The sequence below is a fragment of the Mytilus galloprovincialis genome, chromosome 1 (genome assembly GCF_965363235.1).
Source record: "Mytilus galloprovincialis chromosome 1, xbMytGall1.hap1.1, whole genome shotgun sequence".
Classification (NCBI taxonomy): domain Eukaryota; kingdom Metazoa; phylum Mollusca; class Bivalvia; order Mytilida; family Mytilidae; genus Mytilus; species Mytilus galloprovincialis.
The window spans coordinates 122,629,911-122,649,411 of NC_134838.1; the positions used below are offsets into that span (position 1 = coordinate 122,629,911).

The 19,501-nt window shown below is 31.3% G+C and overlaps 1 protein-coding gene across 1 annotated transcript; it reads right to left on the bottom strand.

The window, feature by feature from the left end:
* Positions 1 to 4,899: 4,899 nt before the first annotated feature.
* LOC143056613 (uncharacterized) lies at positions 4,900 to 12,709 on the bottom strand. Its single transcript, XM_076229779.1, has 6 exons — positions 12,654 to 12,709; positions 9,967 to 10,068; positions 8,463 to 8,712; positions 7,713 to 7,930; positions 6,620 to 6,686; positions 4,900 to 5,988 (listed from the first exon to the last, which is right to left on the bottom strand). The coding sequence occupies exons 2-6, from the start codon at positions 10,060 to 10,062 to the stop codon at positions 4,973 to 4,975; spliced, it is 1,647 nt and encodes a 548-aa protein (XP_076085894.1). The 5' UTR covers positions 10,063 to 10,068; positions 12,654 to 12,709; the 3' UTR covers positions 4,900 to 4,972.
* Between the last annotated feature and the right edge of the window lie 6,792 nt (positions 12,710 to 19,501).

Below are 19,501 nucleotides of genomic sequence, written 5' to 3' on the forward strand. Positions count from 1 at the left end.
TTTTTTTAATAAAAATATCTGCAGATTACAGTAAGATTTTGGATAAAATAAAGCAAAAAAGAATTGCAACGCGGTTTTTTATTGGTGTTGCGTAACGGTTACTTTTTTTTTAACAAAATGGTTTTATATATACAGAAAATGTTAATGAAAACATTAAAAAATACAATTTTTCAATCATAAGGCTGATGCGATACTCTTTGAAAAGAATTCATTAAACATTCTCTCTTCATATTAAAACGTCTTTATAAAAACCAACACTTACAAATAAACTTAACATGTTCCACAACAGAGAGAGAATAAAACCTTCATTTGGATCTTTGTCTACATCCTTACAAATAGATTCTTTAAACATTTCTATAGAAGAACAAATAAACCGCACTAAAGAAATCCTTTGATTCCTTGTTTTTAAATAGACCATGTCCGTATCACAACTGCACTACAGAAATAATGGAGAGCTCGCTGCATCATGGTCCATTCATGCGGTAAATGTCCCCAACCTTTAAACAACAATGTGGTCTGAAATTGAAACATTGTCACAATCTGCAACACGTGGCCATAGCTGTTTCTTCCCGCCTAATTAAAATTTTAATCATCGCATGAACCAGATCAAACTATTATTTGTTTAATTATGGTATTCTATCAGAAAAATGAAGAATGTATCACGTGCCCATTATTCATCCGAGAATACGTACAGGATGTAAACGAATCGGGGATCCACTAAGTAGCTATGAATATTAAATTAGTAATATTGATCAAATACATGCACATTCAACACAAATAATGCCTTTCGTTTGACTTTTCAAAAACTTAAATCGCACAGCTTTGGATTTAAATAAACAATATTTTCCTTTATTCTAAATATTCTATATTATTTTACCTCGAATCCCAGTTACTCATACCACTGAGTCCTCACTTTAGGCTGATAACTTTAATCTTTCTGGTATATTTCTTACCTATCCGTAACCCATTAAGTTTTTTTGTTCTGTACATTAAACGACTATTATCTACACATGATAGAGAACCGCTTTGAGGAAAAAAAAACAAGACGCTTGGATGTTACAATTGATATTTTGATATTTCAATCATCACCGTATATATACTTGTCCTCAAAAAGAAACGATACAAGGCAATGCATTTTCCATACATTATGAAATTGAATACATGGTACCAAGTTAACCAAAAATATCCAGATGTCTAGTAATTACAGAGTGTTGTTTTCTTATCAAAACCATTGTTTTAAGGCCAAACAGCGGAAATGCTCTTTTTCGCAATTAAATTGTTTATAAAAAAGACAGAAACTAGAACTTTAGACTTGAAATATAACATGGCCTGAATTAAATTATGAATGCCTCCGCCGATATTTGAAATTCATAGACCATTTTTTTCACCATTCTCCGCAAATTTGGATGTACACCTCTGAGGAGCCAAACATTTCTAGAATTAAACTTTTTTTCTTAACCTGATTTTTGGGTTTATAAGACTGTAACAAAATAATTGGTGAAGAAAAAATCATATGGTGGTGCACTTCTTTTTTTGCTACGCCCCTTTGAAAATGCCCAATTTAGATGATTTTCACATTTTTCATCGATTTTTACCTATTTTTGGGCTATTATCATGAAAAAAAATCACAGTTCCACAATTAAACTTTTTCTCATACTTTCTATAAAGATGAAGTGGACCAATCTGAATAAATTTTACTTACAAAAACTATAGGTAGGTGTTAATATAAGAAAGTTTTATCATATTTTGACGCTTTTTTGTGTAAAATTTACCATGCTGTCAATTTTGTATTTTTGTGATTTTTCTCAGTTTTAAGAACAAAATGCATATTATTTCAACTTTTTTGTTATAAATGAATGACAAAAGACATATCTAAGAAATTTGAAAAGGCCAAAATGATATGGGGTGTACATGATTCTTGTAAAATCATTTTTTGTATCCCTCACCCATTTTCTCAAAATTTTAGCTAAAAATACTGACTTGATTGGTCGTAAAATTTGAAAACTGGATTCCGCAAAAACCATCAATTGTAAATACACAATTTTTTCACAGATTTATGTTTGCTTATAATATTTTTAAAATTCATTGATATTTTCCACTTCTATCACATATGTTGGAAATAATTCAAGAACGAGATTTCAACGAGACTGAACGAGACTGAAAAGTCAGAAGAATACATCCTTAAAGAAATAAATAAAGCAACTTAGGAATGCAGGGGCGGATGCAGGAATTTTCGAAAGGGGGGGGGGTGCTAACCCAGGGCAAAGGGGGGGTGCAGGGGGGGTGCAAAACATATGTCCCGATACAAATGCATTGATCGGCAAAAATAAAGGGGGGTGCGCACCCCCGGAACCCCCCCTGGATCCGCCACTGGAATGAAATAAATAGAAAATTACTTTACTTTATATTATAATATTTTAGTTAACTTTGAAATGAATAAAGACACATTTTTAAGTACGTTAATATTAGTCAATGACAGTAGTCCTTTCATTTTTGCTTCACTCGGATACTTCACATAGTACTCTGGAATATGCTGATTCCTGATATGTTTTACTAATAAAGAATTGCATTCAAATAAATAATGGTATTCATTGCCAATTGCAGTTAAACACAAATTACATGTCCTCTCTTCTTTTGGGATGTTATACCATCTTCCCAGCTCTACTGGAATTTTTACATTGCAGCATCTTAATTTTGAAATATATTTGAAAAAAGCAAATGCATAAACATAGGTTTCAGCAAATCTGACAAATCTGAAAAAGTTCGAAGGTGAAAAAAGACCATGTTATTAAACATATGGTAGTTGTTACATGATTAAAACAATACCAATACAGTGTTACTGTATAAGTAGATTTCATGATGAACCATATAAGTGTCTTTAAACTATAGAGTTTCATCAGCTGAAGTTGACCTTGGACAATTTCAACTGTCCTCTTTTATAATGCTCTCAAATAGTTCACGTCCATCCCAAAAATCTGTTCCATACGATTTCATTATTTTTCTCAATTCTCAACTAAAGTACAGTTCGAGAACCATCGAGACCATTAAAATATATCTGGAAAATATCTTCAAATGAAACATATATGCATTCGACGTATATTTCCTAAATTTTGATATGAAAAGTTCATTGTTAATGCCAAACGATGCGTCATTTTGCTTTACACTTTACTAAATCAGGGAAAAGAGCATTACACCCATACATGTGTCCCAAACTTTCTCAATATTACAAAACAAAAATTTACATAATCAAAATATCCTTTAAAGCTTAGAAAAAAACACAAAAGATCAGTACAGAAAATGACATGGACAAAAAAATTTCGAACACTAGGTATATCAAACTCACATTTGAAAAAAATGAGTTTGGGTGGGTAATTTTAAAGAGCATCAATCATGTCACAATGACTGCTATATGAAAAATCCAAGAAGAGGTTTCCAGATTTGCTACGTATCAGAAGGTACGTAACTAAACTATTTAAGGAATGAATGTAATATTTTTTCTGTCTATGAAGAAATAACATAAAAAATTTGGTGCACACTGAATAACGCGCGTAGCGGGTTATTTAACAGTGTGCACCACATTTTTTATGTTATTTCTAATAGACAGAAAAAATATTACAGTCATTTCTTATAATTTAATTCTAAATTCCATTTTTTAACCGTAGAAAACCATGAAAAAACGTTGATGACGTCACACAGTCACATGACTAAATTATGTCTATGGGCTCATAACAAAATAACGTAAATAATTATTAAGTGTTGTGTTGGAGATATAATTAAATGCACAATACTATGTTGACGTTAAACAATCCGGCTCATCGTGTGGGTTTAGTACAAAGCAGGCCGGATTAATATTCATATTACATTAACATGTTCTCGAACTGAATATTCATTCAATTTGCCGCTGGACGTTTAACAACCATTCATCATTATTCTCATCTTATAATTATTATAAATTGCACTGACACTCATATTTTTAAATAGTTTATTAGCGTATCTTTAAATTTGATTCCTTTTTGACATCCGTACTTTTTGGGGAAAATTTCTCGCATATGATATGTGTAAGATGACTTTTGTGAAAATGCATTTTTTTTAAAGATTTGAATGTGAATAAGTATCAATTCACATGTATAGTGAATAATGCGAAGAATTGATGCCGATAACATGTGTTTGTCATCTAATGGTATAGGTGTATTCAACTTTTGAAAATTGCACAAATGTTGTTTTTTTTTTTGGTTCCGTTGTTACTGTGATCATGTATAACTAACCTACAGTTAAATACCTTGTGTTATATAAAGGTACATAGGACAGATTTCAGAGACAAGTGCCTGTGGAGATGTAGTACGATGCCAATGAGACATTTATCCACCAAAGTTCAAATGAATGGGATGTAAGCATATATAGACAACCGTATGCCTGGCCTTCAGCAATGAGAAAAAAATCATACCGTATAGTTGGCTTAAAAAGTCCACAACATAAAAAAATATGAAACTATTCAATAGAGAAAAATAACAAACTAATTCATAAATTAAAAATAATTACAAAACAATTTGCGAAAAGTTACAGTATCCTGACTTGGGACAGGTACATAAAGAATGTGGCGGAGTTTAACATGTTTGAAGGTGCCAACCCACCCCTAGACTGGGACAGTTGCGTAACATGTTCTTCCAAGTGCAGAAAAAAATGCTAGACAGAGTAATTTATTTTCGGAAAAGACAACTTTTGGTTTACAAACGCTGAAAACATACACCACTTCACTCTTTCTAAAAAAAGTTATCTTACAACTTGATTATCTGCATTAAATGTATATCTAAGTTTGAATAGCATGTCATAACATCCTATTTATGGGTATATTTCCAGTCCGATAAACAAAAATGAAAGGGTCGAAAACCATTAAAAATATTCAGATTGATAATTTGAATTTATTTATTTAATATAAGGCACTGTAATTAACGCAAAACAATGAAACAAACAATCATTTATAAGTAAATGTAATATTAATACTATGGTTACAGTTACAGTATTGTTTTAGAGCACAGTTACAGGAACACACTTCGCCGTGGTGTCGCATTTGTGAGCCTTCACATTGTTTTGGAGGATCTATAGATCTATAAAAACTAGTAGGCATCTGAATACCATCTAGTGTAATTGGAGATGGATCTTCGTTTCTCCTTTTACAACCGATATCTGATGATTTGAATTGAGGTTGGTTAATATTTGTGAACGACCCTTGTCTCTGTCTTGACCTAATTGGTTTTAACTCTGCATACTGTGGTGTCGTTATTTGTGGAGAAGTGTTCATTGGATATGTAGCTGAATCTGACATACATCGAGGAATTAAAGACTGAAACAAATCAGGGTCTAGTATGTCACCATAACTACCACTGTAATCAAGACCATTTAAAATATCATCACCACAAAAATCGTCCGTCGATGAACTCAAAATACTTGAAAAGTTATCTTTTGTGTCCATATCTACACAACTATCACGCAATTCGGATTTAATTTTCATTGAATTTTCTATTTTATGCTGCTCATCTCCAAAATAATTTGGATAAACTGATCTTTCATCAGGGGCACAGTCATGAACTTTGTAGACTCGTAAATTTGGAGATGAGTTTCGGTAAGCGTCGTCTGTTGAGGGAGCGTTTCCAAAATTGTTTTGTTGGAAAATGATGTTCATTTTTGGAAACATGTTTGAAACACTATCACAAGGATACTTTTGGTTGTTAAACTGAGGATGAATGCCAACATTGTGAATCTGGTCTGAACAGGTTAAATGATCCACATTGCTAAAGCTGTCGTTAAAAAAGGCGGCTTGGCTTTCTGCAGAACCAACAGATGACGATCGTTGCCAAGGCGATGATGTTGCTTCATAAATCTGTGGTGTCCATGGATTCGGTCGTCTGGGGACTGTAGCGGGATTATATGTATACCCGACAGACTTGCACGTACATTCAAATGGAGGACAAGAACATACACATTCGGAATCTGAAAAAGAAAAAAAAAACAACACTGTACATTGGTTGTTGTTGTACATTTTAGTCATTAGTGCAAGTGTTTACTACTATATATTATCCAAATAAAATGGCATCGACCTGATATGTTGTAATCGTATACGAGAGACTTACGAACAAGAGTTTTTATCATCGACTCGCTATTTTATTTATTTTTTCATAATATTTTGTCCCCAATGCTCATCAACATCGTTCTTTATTTGGCCTTTAAAACTTTTTTGTAGACGAAACGCGCGTCTGGTGCATTACAAAATTTCAATGCTGATATCCTGGTATTAATGCTGAGTTTATTTATCATCATCAATTGAATGATACAATGTAAAGAGAAAAGAGCCTTTAACTACTTAACTGGCTTCACGTTTATTACTGCTAAATATGAGTAAAAGAAGCTGTTGTGTATACGCCAATTAGTAAGCTAAAGACATGCACAGGACAACATACAGTCTTCAGCAATAGACAGGCGTCTATACAATATTTCAAGCTCTTAATCGCTTATAGTTTATTTAAGTTGTTAAGTTGAACAAACTAAATTCCAAATTTCCGAGGTGAATTCAAAAGTTACACTGTTCCTATTGGTTCTATTCGGTAATTATAAACATACTTACAGGGTACCGTTTTCTTATGTCTTTCTGATGGTAATTTTCTATTTCTTCTCTCATTTAAAAGATTTGTCTGAAAAATAAAGATCTATGTTTAAAACTTACAATTCATTAAATCAAAATTAAAAAAAATGTTGCTAATTACATTTTTCTAATAACTGTGCATGTGCACATCTAATACACAGACACTTGTTTCTCTATTCATGGGAAGACCCACTATCAACGGGAGAGATCCGTTTGCGCCAAAAATGCGTCCTTCTGCGCCACAACTTTTTTTCTCCAATGCTACATTTGCGCCACCTGTTTTGAAATTACATGGTATCATTTGAGCCAAAAATAAAACATACGATTGCGCCAATTAGAAGAAAAATACTTCGCTCCACCTTTATTCGGACTTGGAACAGGCAGTTTATATACGGGTCGCCGAATGGGACTCTTGTGATTTTGTACAAAAATGAAATGCATAAAACAGTTCATAATAATTCCTGTGGAATGCTTCTGCTCCATTACTGGTACGTCTTGTGGTAAAGAGTTTCAGCCAATATGTGTCTAAAACATAATCGGAAAAAGCTTCTATTTTCTTCTCTTTTGACATATCTTGTAATAAATATTCAGCAAAGCAATAAGTTTTCTTCTCTCTCTGTACATGGACTGTCTAATGCATTTCAAGTCATTTCTCTCAAGATGCTCATTTTCAAGGTGAAATATCTCCAAATATATGATACTTTTTAAGCAAAAAATAAGAATAAATATTAATCATTAATATTTATGATAGATATGTGTACAGGTAAATTGGCGCAAATGAGTTCCGAATTTTGGCGCAATTGATACATTTGGAAAACAATATTTGGCGCAAATGATACCCCTGAAAAAGAGTAATTGGCGCAAAAGGACTGCTGCCCTATCAACGTATAGAAACAAGTGCCTGTGATCTAGTATCAATGAACCTTTTCTACAAATAGATACAATAGATGACCTTTTTTGCAACAAACGTTAAAATCTTGTATAATAAGCTAAACTTGTTTAAATAAATCTCAATCATCTATATTCGCAGATAAAGAAAGAAAAATGAAAAAAAATAGATCCGAAGGTTACTTACAATCATGACTTTGTGTTGCTGTCTCGTCATTTTTTGGTGTCGCCTAGAGAGAGATGAAGCTTTAACTTCCGGTTGAGGATGATCATGAACACCTTTTGCTTGGAAATAGATTGCCCCGTGGACGTGTCTCCAAAAGTGTGTGACTGGGTATCCACAGTGACCTTTGCATGACAGTAACTCTAAACGACCTTTACAGTTTACATTTGGACATGGTTTTCCTAAAGCATCAATAATAAACATATCTTCATTTGTCATCAAGTGTAGTTATTATAATATATTAGCTGATTATTGTATAGATGATTCACAAAACATGTCAATTGGTGCATAATCTATTCCCTTAATGCATGGAAATTAAACTATTTCAATTTGATGACATGAAAAAAAAAGAAATTTTACTATCCTAATTCTTCACATTCTTCGCAATTGCCAAACCTTTTTATAGTGATTATTATTTGTTTAAAAAACATGTTTCAAAATGTCTTTTTATTATTATCATCGGCTTCTGTTTTAAGTTGTCTTGTTCTTTTGTCGTTTGGTGGTGTTTATTTTTTTGTTAGATGACAAAGCATATATAGCATGTTGTTCGGTGTGAGCCAAGGCTCCGTGTTGAAGGCCGTACTTTAACCTATAATGGTTTACTTTTTAAATTGTTATTTGTATGGAGAGTTGTCTCATTGGCACTCACACCACATCTTCCTATATCTATAATTTAAACTTTTTATACTGAAATAATCGACATTTTGTATATACCTATTTGTTTTCTTCTTGCTTTATCACATATAGCGGGACGCAGATTTATTTTGGCTCCATTTTCCAATGTACAGTCATGACTACAAACATAAACTCCAAGACATGATTTCTTTAGGATGTGCGCATTGTGATTGTTGGTATTGCGCATTGCCCAACCACTCACGTGACGTCTGGCATCTTCCACTTCGACATTGTAGACGTATCGACAATTTTCTGCTGGCCATTCAGTAAACATATCAAAAGTTTCAACCTTTTAAAACAAAGAATACAAAACTAAGTGCTAATTCTAAACTAGTTATTGTATATATTATGTACAATAATACGATTACAGCTCAAGTTGTTCTTATCTTTCAATTTATGTGTTTTCCCCTTAAGCCTCGGTCACACCCTACCGGATAGCTCAAACGGACGCCTAACGGATAACTTTTTTTCAATCTGTTCATGTCCGTTAGACGTCCGTTCTTATCCGTTAGACGTCCGTCCATATCCGTTGCATGTCCGTTAAGCGTACGTTTTATCCGTCGACGTCCGTTCTGTCCGATGGAAAATTTTGAGCATGTTCAAAACTTTGAACGTCCGTTAGGCGTCCGTTTCTTACGGTACTCGTCCGTTTCGTTTCCGTTTTGTATCCGTTACGTGTCCGTTATACATCCGTTGGAGGTCTGGAAGATAAATTCACCAACGCACTTCTACCGGACGTTTAACGGATAAAACGGATGTTGAACGGATGAGAAACGGACTTCTACCCGACGTGTAATGGATAAAACGGATGATGAACGGATCTGAAACGGATAAATGCAAATTGAAAATTTCGCGTCATAAATGCCAATTATTGGTATGTCAGATTTCTTAATGTTAATGAATTCTTATTATTCATAATCGATCTTAGAGTGTAGGCACGTCTTCACAATCAAGCAGTTCTTATTCAGGCCAGACACTGCCCTTTGGCGGAATTTTGAAGAATAAACCAAAACCAGTTACACAGAAACGTTTTGAATATATATGCGATTTACATGTATTATAATTGTCGCCTTTGATTTTCCGTATATTTTGTTCATCCGTTTTATCCGGTACGCTTTCGTTAGGTGTCCGTTTTGTGCGGTACTCGTCCGTTGGATGTACGTTTGACATCCGTTCTGTCCGGTACGTGTCCGTTTCTCGTACGTTGCATATCCGGTGTGTGTCCGTTATGCGTCCGTTACACGTCCGTTTTAATCGGTCAGTGCATCAACAGACTCCCAACAGATAACAATTTTGTCAACGGACAACTTTTATTTTCATCCGTTAGGCGTCCGTTCGTGCTATCCGGTAAGGTGTGACCGAGGCTTATGCTCATATTCGATTTGAATTCTTTGGCGGTGTTTTGGGCGTTGTTTTCTACACATGCACTTGAAACCAGTTTTAGGTCTCAAAAGGGCATCTACTGAGTAATCATCTTCAATCAACATTAAGTATATCAAAAATATGTATATGGTCCTTCTCCTTGAAAAATAAATAAACTTACAAGTGGTAAGGCATTATCATTGATGTCCCATTTATGTTTTTGTTCCTCGCGAGATTTAATTGAAGGCAGGAAAGTTGGCTCTTCTGTTAATGTCATTTCAACCTGAAAAACATCAAATTCAGATTCAATTTTCTATGGTCTTTTAACATCTTTTAAATAAATTCAAATTTTTCACATATTGTTTCTGCATCAATAATTTATAATTTTCAAGACCAATTTACATTTTTATGGACAAGCCGCTATATGGAATGGACGTGCAACCTGTTTCAAATGACCCTAACAAATGTCTTACTATTTATAATTTGGTAAAAAAGGATGGATGACCACACTACATGAGGTCATTGTTAATTTTATTTGACATTTTTTCTAATGAATATATCACAATGTATATTAACTTTCCTAGCAGTCATTAGAATAGGGATTAACAATTGAATTGTCAAATTGAATAAATAAAAAAAGAGAACACGTGTTTGGATATTTATCAAGTTATCATGTCCAAGATAACAATCAGTTTGGTCTTTGACTGTATCTTAACACAGGCTGTATAAAATTCGATAATGCTGATATATCATTTAATGTATTCAAAAACAAATGACTATTCATGTTAACGATATGTGATGGGGGACGTTCAGTGACAGACGCCTCGTTCGGTAGCAGATCTACCTGTCGTGTGTCCTAATTATTTAATTACCCATGATCATTGTAAAGGATGATATCATCATCGGACATCATATTCTTCAGAACAAATTATTTTCACATTTGATATCATATCAATGTTTGTCCATATGCTCATCACATAAATGACATTTTCTTTTAATTAAAGATTACACGGGTTTTACCTATGGTAGAGAATAACAATAAAATAATTTCATCAACGACCCCTGTCACGAGGGAAACTGATTTTTACACGGTAAGTTTAAGAATTACCATTTATAAACGACATATCGATACAGTTTGCATGACATCCATTGAAACAGTGAACAATGATTACAAAAAGATATTATATCATTCGCGATATGAAAAAGAACATAAGCAACCTTATTCGTTAGGTTAAAAAGCAATGATTGGAATAACGTCGAGGCTGCATTGGCAATACTGTGGCATTTAATGGTACCTTGAACACTAGAAAATTTATAATTTCCTTATGAACAACATAGTTTTATATTTGTATGCCAAGATTTCCGCGCGATCAAGACAAACTTCTGGAGTGACATTCACCTGGTACGCTCTATGGCAAAAACTCGATTGGCCAAAATATCAAACAATTTTCAGCATATCAAGTACATAAACAAGACAGTCAAAGCCGACTACTGTCTAATTGGTCTTAAGGATTGCAACCTTAGTTTTAGCACAATTACATTTTATGAACTCGAAATTGACAGAAAAATCTTTTAATTCATGCCATGTTAGAAGACTAGCTACTAGACAGGAACTGTTACTAATGTCTCGACTAATGTACGTGTGTTTCTTTAATAACCGTTATCATGTACCTTCGATGTCAATCAAAAGCGAATAATATGAATGTTGTTAACGCGGCATCGGTAAACCAAAAGGCAATAAGCAATCTGAATGTAGATTGGAGCAATCATTTATCTAAAGAGATGTTGGCGAACATTGGGAACAGACAACAAATATATTAGACCTTGTAATATATAAAATGAAAATGGAAAGACATGTAAATCTCAACATGACAGCCAATGCGCCGTCTTGGTCCATCATGCACTAAAATATGGATTTGATTCTTGTGCATACAACACGTCTTGGTAGAATCTTTATCTGATACGCTTGTGATCAAAAGTTTGTGTAACCAATGTAACATGATTTCTGTTTTAAGTATTTGAATTTTAAGCTTTTCGATATTTGTAAATAAAAAAAAAGTTAGTATACGAATCACTACAGTAAATTTTTCTACTATTTATTAATGAAAATTAAGCTACTTCCTTATCGCCAGATAATTACTGATCTCATACTTAATAATCATCTCTTTTATTTCATTAAATAGCCAAAAAAGAAATATGCTTTGCGCGTTTCTATAGTTCGTGACTTTGGTAAATTTTCGGTATTTCATTTCGTTCTGCAAAACAGCTGCAAAGGATAAAGATTGGAATATGCAAAGTGGATAACTGGGACCATATTACTAAATATTGGTAATTCTAATGTTATTAGGCTTTATATTCTAAAATAAAACGAAGTATCCTTTTAAATCCAAACCTTATATCAATGCATATCTAATTTTCGGTTGTTTATTCATGATGAATTTAAATGTTTCAGAGTCATTTTCATATTTCATTTTACAAACCGAGTCCGACATGAAATTTAAAATGTACTGATATTTATAGTAATCATATAACCTCATGTGGTTCGTATAATATTTGTAAGCAGAAACATAATTCCAATGGTGTATCAATTCTTACTTTATATTTATAGAAATATCAAATTGAATTTTCACAAAAGTATATAATAATTTGTACTTTAACATATTTGGCGTGACAAAAATATCTTTTCATGCATAAGTAAAATTAATTATTTTACCAGTTGTCTCATCGGAAATCATATCACATTATATTATCTTTATATTATATATATTATATAGAATGCAATCAAATTCAAAGTTTGCATACTTACCTTATTGGAAAGTTAAGAGACAAACAGACAATTAGCTAACTAATTTTAAAATGATCACTTACCCTTGGAGAATCATAGCAATTTTCCAGTCATTGAACAAATATTCGATAAAATAAAGTGATGCTGGTGACAATCTCAAAATCTTATAAAACACCCAAGAATAAATTAGCCAATCAGATCCTTCTGTAGCAGCAGAAATCCCACCTGTTTTGTCGTCTGTCAATAAACTTAAAATTATTTCATAAAGTCATTTTAATGTCATAAATTTAGCCAATCAGAAGAGGATTAAATTCAATTTGGATCATTAATTTTCAAGAAAATGTGTTGAATATTAAAAAATCAAAGCTCAGAGGTATCTTAAATCCGACAAAATTAGGAAAATTAGTCAGACAAAAATATGATTTGTAAGGTATAAGACACTGCGAGTTGTAAAAAAAAAAATGATAAAATAACATTTCAAATGGGAACAAAGCAAAACTTTTGTTCAATTGTTCTTGAAAATGATTTTTATTGAAAAATCTTTTAATAAATACGATCGTCTAATTGTAATTACTGTCGGTTATTATTTTTTGTATCTCTCCTATCTGATGAAATAATTACATTCATATAACTAATACGAACATATTTTGATATTTTCTTCTTTTTTTTATATATATATATATATAAATATTTCTTAGGTGGTTTTACGTTTGCCTTTTCTCTTTTTATTTGAAGAAACTATTGTATATGCTATTTATGGTCAAGAAGCAGTAAATGTGTCATGTACCAGATTTTGGTAAAATTCTGCATACAACTTTGGCTCTTTATTTTCTAAAATATGACTGATTGAATCTTTTTAAAAAGGTGAACATTTGTTGAGAAAGCAAATGAATAGTCGAAAAAAACGTTCTTAGATTTTTATGATAATCTTTAAATTGCTAATTTATTTCAAGTGGTATATATTTTTTTTATTTTAGTAAATATATTTCAGTACAAATTTCTATAAACAAATAGTTGAATAAAATGGGTTATCGTTTATGTCCTATTTTTTGGCACTTTGTCGCCAAACAAAAACTTGTAAATTATTTATGAAAATATAATGGTTTACGTTTATCATATTAATAATACCAGCATGATGTCATCAATGTATTCAAATAGAGTGTTCATTTAATTTTTAATAAGTATTTAATTATTCAACACGAGAACGATGCAGATGAAAATCAGAATCATATCTTAGAAGGTATCTTGATATTCTGATGATTAATTAAGAAGTGGACAACATGTTGGTGGGCACACTTCCTTCATGCTAGTTCGTATAAGGTCATCCTTACAATTGAACACGAAGATTATAATGTTTCAATTGGTTTTATTCTTTCTAAAAGACTGCTGATGGAGTATCTTATTAATATGTATAGTTTTAAATCAGCAATTGATATGTGCATTCATTTTCATGTAAATGAAATGAGTTTTTATGGTCTTGAATTTCCAGTAAATATTAAAAGACGAAAAGGGCTGACATATGTAAAAGCTCAATAAAACCATTACAAAGCTCAATAAAACCATTACAATAAGTTTAAAATGATTATCTGTAAGACATACTATTATTTTGCTTTCTTACACTTACTGCCTAAGAGCTTGTCATAGTACGCCATATTCTATTTCTTATTATTATTATGTTCTTTGCGTGTTTATTCTTTCATATTTACCAATATTTTTCTTTTTTTTTTTAGTTATTAGATAATTTGTCTTTCTTAAGCAATGCTCCATTACCTGAACATGTAAACATTGAATTTTTACAGACTTTTGATATAGACTTTTATCACGATTGTGCGGCAGATTTTGAGCTCCCTTTGTCAAATATGGTTGTAAAATAGCAGGAGCACTGCAATAGTTCATTATCTTTAATAAAGATTTTAGGAGGAAAACTACATCTAATTAAAAAAAGTAGTTTAATTCAATTAAATTCTACTTATCATCTTAAACTTTTGATAATTATTTTTCCTAATTCATTGGGGTGTTATAGTTTGTATACGTTCGCTAAATATATAAGGGTATTTTATTTTTGTTCAGTAAAATACGTTAAGAGAAAAACTGTAAGCAAACTTTTGAAAAAAAAATCTACGCTATAACAGTAATACGGTGTTAAAATGAAGATTATCCCGACCCTGTTTTTATATTTCAGCTATCTATTGTGCGATGTTACTGATAAGATATGGATACTAACAAGTTCCATTGATATCTGAAATACATACAATTTCTTTCCTCATGCTGTTTTATAAAACAGATGATTTTTCTAAACCTTTTACACTAGTAGTCTACATTCTAAACTAAAGAAAAAATGGAACAATTTGTTTCTTAAAAAGAATGACCGACGTAAAAATAAAACAAGCTAGTATGCATTTTCATTTATAACTTCACGTTCCGCTATAAGATGATGTCCTTTCACTTTATATACATATACTTATATATAAATAGGTGACTGTGTTAAGCGCATCTATCATTCGAAGTTTAATTAAGGATACAACAAATGCAGTAAAGTCTGTGTTATATCATCAGTCACACTCTCTAGAAAAAAATACAATGATGGTCAGTTGAGAATTAGCTTACAAAAAAAAAAATAGCTTTCTAATATCTTAATGAACTTTCAATTTCTATTATGCAGACCTATCGCAGAGCTTCTGTAAATGGAACATATTCTCCCAGTTGATACGATATTGCACATGATATTATGATGTTGTTTTTCTTTGACTTATCATTTCTGATTGTCACCTTAGTATCTTCTGTTTTTTGTGTTTACCTTTTGCTGAATAATCATTTTGAATTTGTGTACAAAATATAAGTAAAAATTTTCTCATTATTTTTTTCCTCTTTAGCAACTGTTCGAAAAATGTATCTAATACTTTGTTGTTTAAAGTATAAAACAAGTTAAAGGGTAAACGAAAATATGGTGTACATGTAGCACTAATATATACACATGGAAGAGTTTTAATAAGCTGCTTCTTAAAATGATCTTAAAACATATATCCTTCACGGTATAGGATTTTCTCATTGTACGGTTGCCTATAATTCCTTGTACGTCCTCTTCATTTGAACGATATTTGTCTCATTATCGTCGATCAAACCTCATATCTTTATTCGTTTTAATAAACTGCAAATAAGTAGACAGGATAAAACGAAAAACAAAAAAATGAAAGTCTATTTTTGAAAAAGAAAGACACTCTGTAATATCTTAACTGCCGAAAGAATGTTCAAATAGGCCTTAATTCGTTTAACAGTTATATGGTAATTAAAACACATCTTAAGACAAAAAATCAATACAACTAAAAGAAAAAACAAGACAAATATTGTTTTAGAAAAAACTAGCGTTTCCGACAAAGTGTAAAGATATAAACTAATGATATTCAAATACAAAAGAAAAAGAAAGACGGGAAAAGATTGCTAAGAAAGGAACAATCTCCCTGACCTTCTGTCATTTTATATAACGGAACAGAAAGTGCAAATCAAACATATTATTTTGTAATTGATCCAAATTTAATCGTTTAACTTTAATGCCCGCATGCTGAGATACAGATTGATAACACAGCTTAACATTTTGTTTTACACATACCCGCAACTTTATGTCAGATGAAATATTTTGTCTTTTTTCTGGTATTTGATTAGATGAACAAAAACTCGAAACTTCTGGTACCCTATAAATTATGATTTATGTCAAAATACTAAACGTCGGGCTATCAAGAATGGGTCTTAATCACTTGACAGCCAATGACAATTAAATCAATCTGTTTTTTAGATAAATGGTTGATTTTCGTGAGAAGAACAAAAAATATAATTTCTGTTTCCTTCGATGACCTCTTACCCGAATGACCAGGGTTGTGTAAATACTACCCATCCCAGGTCTATAATTAATTATATTTGTCTATTATCTGCAAGGTGCAATTAAAATGTTCCATTTCTTAACATTTTTAAAGAATTCTGAAATTGACCAACGGCAAAGGCGATCTTGACAAATTTATTTTATTCAAATTACACTGTCTTCACTTCATGCTTGACAGAAGTTGATAGAAACTACCGTTTTCCTCGCTTTCAGTAAATTGATACTTAAATATAAAAAGTTATTTGCTATTGTAGTAATGCACATCATTATTCCATTTTATGTTCTGTACTTAAAATTTGACTGGTAGCACAAATAGTTTATACTATTGTTATTTTTGTAAACATTGCCACGTGCCAGTTATCATTATCGTAGAAAGACTGGTGACAACCTGCCACACTCCGAAAGTAAGACAGCTTGGTCATCTCACCTGGTATTAAACATTATTATTATAACATTTTAAACACTTTATAAATTTTGTCAGTTTTCAACAAAAAAAAATTAGATATGGATTTCAAATTATGTAATCCGCGATTGTTTGTTTTTATGGTTGCTCACGTGCAGTTTTCATTAGTAATAATAACTAAAAGACAATGAAAAATACATTTGACAATTTAATTTATTTTGATTTTTTTTTTAATTGATATGAAAACGTTTTAGCTGACCTTACTAATGAATTTTTAAAATCGAAATCGTGTTGATATTTGAAATTTTAAAATCAAATAATACGGAACGTTTCATGCACATCGCTTCGGCTTTTATTTTCAAATGATTACGCTATTGATAGACGTTTCACGATGAGTAATGATAAGAAATGCTTCATCTAAGGAAACATGTGATAATAGTTTTATTTTTAAGGTGAAACGTGTAACAAGTACATTTCCTACATTGACTTAACTAAGTCCATAAAAAAAGAGCTGAACATTTTTGAAACAACCCGAACAAAAAGTAAAATCACAAAAATATTAAACTCCAAGGAAAATTCAAAACTTAAAATCCCTAATCTCTAACAACAAATCCTATCATAAATTCAATCAGCATTCTAAATCATTTAACCGTCAATAGTAAAATAAAAAGACAATGATGTTTAGCTGTTCTGCCAAAAAAAAAAATAAAAAAGTAATTTTTCATATTAATTTATAAATTCAATTGGAAATATAAAAAAAAATGTTTTATGAAAGACGAATTTGCTATAACTTTGTATGGTTATAGCCTCTATTTATTCGGTAAAGAATGAATCCTTATTGTATATTTATATCTATATATTATACAGTTGTTTTATTCATCAGTTATCTATTTGTTATTGAGAAATGATACTCAAATAAAATACTGAATTGAATTGAATAAAAGTGATGTATGATTTCAGTGCACTAAGTAAGTGATAGGGATAAGTATGTATGCACTAATGTGGCATCGATATCAAGTTCAGAACAAAAAGAAAAGTGTTAAACCCACAAACATCAATGTTTATATGTTAATATTATAAATGTAAATGTTATTTATGGAAGTTGTGTCAATCAGTTGTCAAAATTAATGGAAATTCTATAATAATCACAGAATGGCATGTATGTATGGAACTGACCATTGACCAACAGTACTCGAGAAACACCAATGACCAGTGGTCATCCTGTGCAATAATGAAAACTACTTGAGATATTTCCAATTTTGATTCCATGTGATTTAATTTGTGGCCGTTAGACACTTGAAGTATCGGATAGTGTTTAGAATAACAATAAGTGGCGTAAAGGTTATTACAGTAACAATAGTGAAGTATAAAGCCGTGTCATTTCATATCACCAGAGGTCCATAACTCTATAATTGTATCTTTTATCAACATGTGTTAGCCTTCTTTGATATGGCTTTTATTTTTTTGTAATTTGAGGTCATGTCGATCTATACTTCATGTGCTTTATTTGTTTTCAGTAGTGTCTTAAGTAAATTAATGCAAATTTAAGAATTTATATGTTAATAATGCTAAAAAGATTACAAATATTAATTTTACGGATAAAAGTGGCAATATGTCCAGTTATTATACTGAATATGTTAACAGGTTTAACCACACTACGGACATGATTTGGATGAATATGAAATAAGATTTTTAGGGATACCTTTTTCAAATTACTACATGAAATTTTCAATATACGATTTTATAAAATGCTCTCAAAGACTAAATTTGAGACTCTAAAATTGCTATTAAAGCAATATGAGATTGAAAATTGCTTGGAGGTGTACAACCTTAGTATTTTTTAAACCATTTATATGCAAACTTTAATGAAGACATCTCAGATTTACTTTTTAAAGAACATGGTAACATGAAGAACATGGTAACAAACATGGTAACATGTTCATTTTATGAATTGAATATCCGGAAGTCAATCAAAAATAATAGTATCGATGTTATAATTTCATCAATCAAGCAGATGTTTGTTTGTCAGTATTGTAGCTTTTATAAACAACATCCGATTTGGTAAAAAAAAAAAATGTACCTTAATTTTAAGCTAACGGAATTTACGACTAAAACAATAGCCTTAATGTCTAGTGAGGATAATGAGCATGCATGTATTTTTACATTTTTTATACAACTTGCCGGTGGTCAAAACCTAATGTCTTATCAACGCCATAGTATGTTTGAAGGACAGCGATAAATACTGTTGCGACTGTGACTAAAGCTTATATTTCATCTGGTTATGTATTTATATTTTGCTTTCCTGATCATATCTTAATTCAAATTGAGGATTATTTTGTTCTAGTATTGGTCATGAAAGCCGACAAGATATAAAGATAATTAAAAACTAAGCTAACGCTATATATTTTGATATGTTATCACTGATTGAGTCTTTTGTTGTTGTTGGAATAAAACAGTTACAAAATTGACATTAATAATGAAAACGGTTTTATAAGGACTGTTATTGTTCAGGTACCACAATGTATTGTAACGGTAGTTCGTTTTCAAGAAGTTTCATTAGAACAATTGTATTGGTAAAATTACTGATACAATTGTAGCTTTGCCTGAAGTCATCTTTCAAAAACATTTGATTTTTATACAATAATCAGAATAAT